Here is an 8,371-nt window from a genome sequence, read left to right as displayed (position 1 = left end):
TATTCGGATGTCAAACTCTAGTTATTTTATATCAAATGTCGCATAAGAATACTAGTTCCGTGATGCTATTTCCTTCTATATACAACACTGGTGATTTCCTACGACAAAGTTGAGTCGGGTATGGGTTTTAAACATTGATACACATCCAAAATACGCAGATTCTAAATGTTTTATTTGTCAGTGCAATTATATTGCATATTTTACAATAGTCTTAAAAGAAACATACAATATCCCATCAACCTTCTGAATAAACCAAAATATAGGCCTACCCAGTGATGCGCGGATCTGGTTGCCACATTAGTTTCCATTGTAAATGATGTCACTAAACGACTTTGGTAAATAGGCCTACTGTACCTTTCAACGTACTGTCATGTATCTGCTTATGTCCATTGAATACATATCATTAAAAGATCCCCCTTTTTATATTTTGACACCCCTCTCGCAGGTCCCTGCAGTCTACTCTGACAACCTTTGCCTGACAATCACTTGTGGCTTCACCTGAGACTCGTTACCGTAGGGTCTGGATGAAACACGCACGCTCTGACTAAGATCATGTTTCACAGGTACAAAATCAGCAAAGACTCGTTACCGTAGGGTCTGGATGAAACACGCACGCTCTGACTAAGATCATGTTTCACAGGTACAAAATCAGCAAAGACTCGTTACCGTAGGGTCTGGATGAAACACGCACGCTCTGACTAAGATCATGTTTCACAGGTACAAAATCAGCAAATGTACACAATACCTATTTGTCATTCCTCCTCCACAAACCTCGCCCCTCTCCTAGTCCTGTCTTAACCCTGCACTTCTCAAGCGTCAACCCTTCTCCTCAAACCCCTCTGACGCCCACCCAACTCCCCAGCATCCTTCTGCAAATGCTGGCTCAGCTGCTTGCTTCTTGATGAAACCGTAACACCTTAAAGTGGGAATCAGGCAATCAGCGGCTGAAACAATACCAAATACTTTCCCTGCTCATGTTTTGGTAAAAAGCTGAGGGTCAGGACTGGAGAAATATAACCACTCTCAAAGTCAGGGCTGGCAATTCATGATATCAACATTATAGTTTGATTATGTTTTGAGGCTGTAAAGTGTTTGTTTACATTTACTTTGTTTACAAACACTGGGGTAAAATAAGCTTATATTTTGGGATCTGATAGTTGAACTAAACTCATTTGACATTTCTAAGTTATATTCTTCAAGAATCAGTGAGTACATATAGTTAATTTACAAGTCCAAAATGGATGTAGCAACTGCACATTACCCCTTAAAATGTCACATTTACTGGGAAAGCTTTCCCAACCCTCATTCTGTCATTGTAATGTGTCATGTGTGTCGACCCAGTGCTTGGGAAGTGAACAGTATGAAGCCGTGTTGACTTGTCAAAAATGCCCTTTTGACACAAAGATCCTGATGAAATGTGGGATGATTGGGTTTTCAGTGCTGTAAGTAGGTGTCCGATATTATTGCAGCTTTTTGTGCTTCTATGTGTTTATTACCTTAATTACACCTAATAAAGATGTATGACATATTCTTATTAGACATATATTTTTACCTTTATTTAACTACACAAGTTAGTTAAGAACAAATTCTTATTTTCAATGACAGCCTAGGAACATATTTGCACCTTGTCAGCTCAGGGGATTGAACTTGCAAACTTCCTAGTCCAATGCTCTAACCACTAGGCTACCCGGCCGCCTCTACAATTTTCATATTAGGCATGTTCATATTAGGCATGTTTATATTAGACATGTTTATATTAGACATGTTCATATTAGACATGTTTATATTAGACATGCTCATATTAGGCATGTTCACATTAGACATTGTTACGGATACAGTTATCCTGTGTGTGTGTGTATCCTGTGTGTGTGTTTCTTTTCTCTCCTTCTCCCCTCTCAGGTGAAAATCATCACTCCCCAATCAGTCAACAATCAATCATCAAGCAGAAGACACACCTCCTCCTATTTCCTGACGTATCACAGTTCCTTCCCCATGTTTTAAAAACCCCATCATTTGTTTGTTCTAGAGCCCAGCTCAGCTCAATCTCTCTGTAAATGCCATGTCTGTAGGTCTCTGTGTTTCACTCTCGTGTTGTGTCTTAACCTCTCTTTTGTTTAAGCACCTCATAGCACTTTGTCATCACCTGTGAGTATTGTTTTTGGTTATGGTGTTTGTGTTTGATTGCTGGTGGAAAAGGGGGAAACCAAGACAAGTCGCCCATGGGCATACACTACCCGTAGGTGAAATTTGTTAAATACACTAGTTAGAACTGGGCGGACCACCCACTGTATTTTTAGTTAGCTGTTGTTAAAGTAGGCTAGTCTAGCTTAGGGGTGTTTTTGAATACTTATTGTTTCTTTCCTTGGGTCCAGCTCAGCCCCTTTTCCTGCTCCCCCCATTACCGTGTGTTTATAAATAAACCTAGAGTTTGATGGTAGATTTCTGTTGTCGTGGTTATTTCGTTCACACTTTTACTTTGTCACAATAATAATTTGCATGAGTTATGTTACGAGTCTCATTACCATCCCCCCCCTAGACTGTCGGGCCAAAAGGGATTCGTAACATAAGTGGAGCCTCGTCCGGGATCTGTCATAACTGACACCCATGCCACTCATGTAGATTGTTGTAGTGGTATAGTTCAGTGTTGAGCGTCATAGCTGAAGTAGCTTTAGTGTTTGCTATTTTCTTTGGCACTTGTGAAATAGTGTAAAATGACTACTTTTGATTTGAAATCTTTTTTGGATAACCCTTCGTGGGAGGTTTTTGACAAATGTCATAGAATTGATTTAATGACCTTGGCTGACCATTATTCAGTATCGATTCCGCAGAGTTTAGTTAAGGCAGAGGTGAAACGGCTAGTATTAAATGTTTTGTTGGAAGAGCAGGTGCTTGTGTTACCGCTGCCTGAGCCTACTACCCCTGTAGCGGATGTTGCTGCTCCTGTAAGCCCCTTGGTGTCTGATAATGAGGGAGAGGCTAAAACACCAGCCACATTGTCCCATTTTGATACACTCTCCCCACTGTCAAATGGTGATGCCAGGATGGATGTCCGTTTAGCACAGTTCCAAATGGAGGTGGAAGAGAGCCCAAATTAGGCGAGAGACTCTCCAGTTGGAGATGTGTAAAATTGAGGCAGACAGAGAACAAAGGCAGTTGGAGTTCAAAATGCGCCAGATGGAACTTGAGGCAGAGACAGCAAGGCTAGCCTCCGGTCCTAGTGTGCCTGTTTGTGAGCCGTCCTCACCTGCTGTGTCCTCAAACACGTTTGACACTAGTAGGCATATTGTCTCTCTGAACAAAGGTACTAAGGCAGAGGTTGACTCAAATTTTTGTGTATTTGAGTGTATAGCCATAGCATTGAAATGGCCTGAAGAGGTTTGGTGCCTATTACTTCAGTGTAAATTAACTGGTAAAGCCCAAGCGGTTTTGTCAGCGCTACCTCTGGAGGACAGTTTGAATTATGAAGTGGTCAAAGCTACTGTTCTTCGTGCCTATGAGCTTGTGCCTGAGGCATACCGACAGAGATTTAGGTCTCATCGAAAGTCTTCTAGTAAGACTTATGTGGAATTTGCTAGAGACAAGGGAAATCTGTTTAATAAATGGCATGCTGCTAGTAATGTAACTGATTTCAACTCTCTCCGGGAGTTAATCTTGTTGGAAGAGTCTAAAAATTGCTTACCCGAACGCATTGTAGTTTACCTAAATGAACAGAAAGTATCCTCCCTGGCAGAAGCGTCTGTGTTGGCAGACGAGTTTGTGTTGACGCACAAGAGTGTGTTTTTGGCTCAAACTGAGAGTAGAGCCACTGAGTTTCCTACCTTTAGCCCTAGTCGTCCAGCAGTAGTATGTCAAGCACGCCAGAAGAATGAGCGTCCATGTTTCTATTGTCATAAAGTAGGACACATGATTAATGATTGCTTCAGGCTTAAACGCAAACAAGGGATGTCTCTTCGTGCCAAGCCACCAACAGGTGTTGCTCTAATTCGTACGGTTGTGAGGTCTGCAACAAAACAGGTGCCTCAGGGTAACTGTAGTTTGAAAGTCTCAGTCCCCGACCGCAGTTATGAACCATTCATTTTCGAGGGGTTTGTGTCCCTAACGAATGACGAAGCGTCTCAACGACCGGTTAAAATCCTTAGATACTGGTGCGGCGCAGTCGTTTATATTGTCTGTGTTGCCCTTATCTGACGATACATACTGTGGTTCCAGTGTGTTAGTGCAGGGTATTGAAATGGGTTTTGTCCCAGTGCCATTGCACTTTGTGAAAGTACACTCTGAGTTAATCAGTGGAATAATCAGAGTGGGGGTACGCCCTATGTTGCCAGTGAAAGGTGTGACCTTTATAATGGGTAACTATATTGCCGGAGGAAAGGTAGTACCCGTATTGGATAAAAGTAACCACTCTCTCGAATGAGCTGGCACAGAGTTATCCACATGTGTTCCCCGCTTGTGCTGTCACTCGTGCTCAGGCACGACAAGAGGGTGATGAGATAGATTTGTCGAACACTGTTCTGTTCAAAGAGGTTGATCAAGAGGATGGATTGTGTGATACCTCTGAGAAGCTGATCACCTCTGACAAACAGCCCAGAAAAGAATCAAAGAACGTTGAACTTATTGCTGATGCAATACAGTTACCAGTCACTCGTGAGCAGCTGATTGCTAACCAAAAGGTTGGCAACAAGCTTGCTAAATGTTTTTCTAGTGTTGTCTCATTGGAAGAAGAAGAACGTGGCTTACTTCATAGATGGTAATCTCCTCATGGGTAAATGGAAATCCCATGTTGACGCGGATGGAGATTGGAATGCTGTTTACCAAATAGTAATTCCTACAGCCTTTCGACAAAATGTGTTATCCCTTGCTCATGATCACCAGTGGTCTGGTCATTTAGGAATCACAAAGACTTATGATCGGATCCTTCAACATTTCTTTTGGCCGGGTTTAAAACAAGATGTGGCTCAGTTCTGTCGGACATGCCACACATGTCAGATAACAGGAAAACCAAATCAGGTTATTCCTCCCGCTCCTCTTTGTCCCATACCTGTCAAAGGTGAACCATTCGAGCATGTGGTGGTTGATTGTGTCGGACCGTTACCGAAGACAAAATCGGGTAACCAGTTTTTGTTCTGATAATGTGTTGGCAGATGCTTTGTCTCGTGTGTGTGAAAATGATTTCTGCATGTTTTGCAAGGTTGTTGCTTTGTTGGGAGTATTCATAGAAATACTGTAGTCGCAACCCCTAGGGTTGCTCTTTTAAGGGTGGGAGTGTTACGGATACAGTTATCCTGTGTGTATCCTGTGTGTGTTTCTCTTTCCTTCTCCCCTCACAGGTGAAAATCATCACTCCCCAATCAGTCAACAATCAATCATCAAGCAGAAGACACACCTCCTCCTATTTCCTGACGTATCACAGTTCCTTCCCCATGTTTTAAAAACCCCATCATTTGTTTGTTCTAGAGCCCAGCTCAGCTCAATCTCTCTGTAAATGCCATGTCTGTAGGTCTCTGTGTTTCACTCGTGTTGTGTCTTAACCTCTCTTTTGTTTAAGCACCTCATAGCACTTTGTCATCACCTGTGAGTATTGTTTTTGGTTATGGTGTTTGTGTTTGATTGCTGGTGGAAAAGGGGAAACCAAGACAAGTCACCCATGGGCATACACTACCCGTAGGTGAACTTTGTTAAATACACTAGTTAGAACTGGGCGGACCACCCACTGTATTTTTGGTTAGTTAGCTGTTGTTAAAGTAGGCTAGTCTAGCTTAGGGGTGTTTTTGAATACTTATTGTTTCTTTCCTTGGGTCCAGCTCAGCCCCTTTTCCTGCTCCCCCATTACCGTGTGTTTATAAATAAACCTAGAGTTTGACGGTAGATTTCTGTTGTCGTGGTTATTTCGTTCACACTTTTACTTTGTCACAATAATAATTTGCATGAGTTATGTTACGAGTCTCATTACCATCCCCCTAGACTGTCGGGCCAAAAGGGATTCACATTAGACATGTTTACATTAGACATGTTCACATTAGACATGTTCACATTAGACATGTTCACATTAGACATGTTCACATTAGACATGTTCACATTAGACATGTTCACATTAGACATGTTCACATTAGACATGTTCACATTAGACATGCTCACATTAGACATGCTCACATTAGACATGCTCACATTAGACATGCTCACATTAGACATGCTCACATTAGACATGCTCACATTAGACATGCTCACATTAGACATGCTCACATTAGACATGCTCACATTAGACATGCTCACATATGCTCACATTATTTATAACAGACATCATGGAATCATTTGTTTTATTCATGTTGATTGGTGCATAGAAACAATATAACACAAGGTTATTAGCTGTTTTTAGTTCAAACTAGAGAAACAATACCAAGCAGTCAGCCCTGCCTCTTTAGGCTGTACAGTGTTTGACATTTACTTTTTTTTCAAACATTGGAGTAAAACAAGCTTTCTGATGGGTATGACAGTTGAAGTAAGCTCATGAGGCATTTATACAGGACATTATATTCTTCTAGAATCAATGGGTATATATAGAAATAATTTATAAGTAAAAAATGGATGTAGCAACTAAGCATTCTAGTTTTAAATGAAGAAAAGCAGAGGTTTGTCAATCTGAACAAAGCATACTGCACACCCACATAGAACTGTGTACAGTATATGGTTAATCTGACAATTCATGCACACCAGTTTTAATCTCTTAACAACCACTTTCTTCATATATTGAGTCATTGAAAATCTAAATTACAAATGTGTATATAAAATCATTGAAGTCAAATTCTTGGGTTTACAGTAATCTAGTCTGTTTGGTTGATTCTTGTTTCCTCTGGATTCTTTTCCAAAATGATTTCCCTGTCAAAAACAGGTCAAGGTCAGTCATGGACAACAGTTTTTATGCACAATTTAACCCATTTGCTCACTGTAAGACAAACCTGAAGACCTGTGCCTGCTTCCGGAAATATCTCAGTTTGTCAATTTCCTGAGCCAGTCTCCTCAAGTCATCTCCCTCGAGGGCCGGCAGGGTAGGTTCCTGTTGGAATCAGTTTACAATAGGTCCCTCAAACTTGAATATCTGTCTCTACTGTGTCCTCCATACCACTGACTGGTATGAGACAGGGAAAGCTGGTTCAGTGTTTGACTAATAGCACAAAGGCTATGCCGCTCAGGTGTGTATACATGCGAATGTGTTTGTGTGCGCGTGTGTGTCTACTCACGTCCCCATCACTAAGGCCCGATTCCAACAGCCCACTGAGCGCATCCACATTGTCATGACAACGGTGGTACCGACCCCCAGTTTGGTGAGCCAGTTTCTTCAGAAAGTCATTGGCTGAGCTGTCAGAAGTTTAATAGTGGGTCGTAGTGAGCATCATCGTGTAATAGATTAAATGTACAAATCAATCAATGTACAATCATACAGTCAGACCTGTCTGTGCAGTTGAATGAGACAGTGTGGATAGTAATGTGGTTCCCTGTGGTCAGTCTCTCCGTCTCTTTCAGCACCAGGCTGCAGCTGGAATCTGGCTTCCCATCACTCAGCAGGTACAGGCCCACACTGTCCCCAAACCCACAGCCAGTCTGAGGAGCATACATACAGAGGTTATAACATGACATATATAAATATAATTGGTTAACATGACATATGCCATGTACCAAGAACAGCAGTTACAGGCCCACACTGTCCCCAAACCCACAGCCAGTCTGAGGAGCATACATACAGAGGTTATAACATGACATATATAAATATAATTGGTTAACATGACATATGCCATGTACCAAGAACAGCAGTTACAGGCCCACACTATCCTCTAACCCTCAGCCAGTCTGGGCAACATACATACGGAGGTTATAACATGACATAGCCAGTTACTACTTAAACCCGTCACCTGCAGGGCCTCCAGAGTGTTGGTTCCCCCATGGGTGTTGAGCTGATATGCCCACTGCACCGCGTCGCGGCATGCCTCCTCTGTAGGCTCCTGCAGTGCCGGACGCCACGCCTTCACCCCCTCGGAGAACGCCAGCAGAGAGAACCTGGGACACAGTCAGAGAGGGTGTCTGGGGTTAGATATGACAATAACCAATGGGTGTCTGTGGAGCAGGGGTGAGATGGTTATATGAACATAATGAACCTAAGTTACAGTGGTAACAATCACAGAACTAGAATAAGATTGTATTTATATTTCTACTGTCACCATTGCCTGTAATTTCCCTCTATGAAACAGACAGGTGGATAGAAAGAGAAACGTGAGCCTGTTTGTCTAGGCCAACACAGACTTCCCTTTTCATTCTTTTTCTGGGATAGTCAACAGTGGAAGTGTCCAGGGGTAAGGAAAGATTTTTAGGTTTAGTTTAC

At 42.1% G+C, this 8,371-nt stretch overlaps 1 protein-coding gene across 1 annotated transcript in view; it reads right to left on the bottom strand.

The window, feature by feature from the left end:
* Positions 1–6,937: 6,937 nt before the first annotated feature.
* Positions 6,938–8,371, bottom strand: part of vwa3a (von Willebrand factor A domain containing 3A) — a 47,459-nt gene continuing 46,025 nt past the window's right edge. The window contains exons 36-39 of the mRNA XM_064985780.1: positions 7,905–8,049; positions 7,445–7,596; positions 7,236–7,353; positions 6,938–7,051 (exon numbers count right to left, since the gene is read on the bottom strand). Coding sequence (XP_064841852.1) covers positions 6,938–7,051; positions 7,236–7,353; positions 7,445–7,596; positions 7,905–8,049 — 529 coding nt within the window. The remainder of the gene's footprint in view (positions 7,052–7,235; positions 7,354–7,444; positions 7,597–7,904; positions 8,050–8,371) is intronic.

This window comes from Oncorhynchus masou, chromosome 14, assembly GCF_036934945.1.
Source record: "Oncorhynchus masou masou isolate Uvic2021 chromosome 14, UVic_Omas_1.1, whole genome shotgun sequence".
Lineage (NCBI taxonomy): Eukaryota > Metazoa > Chordata > Actinopteri > Salmoniformes > Salmonidae > Oncorhynchus > Oncorhynchus masou.
This window is presented reverse-complemented; position numbering and strand designations above follow the sequence as displayed.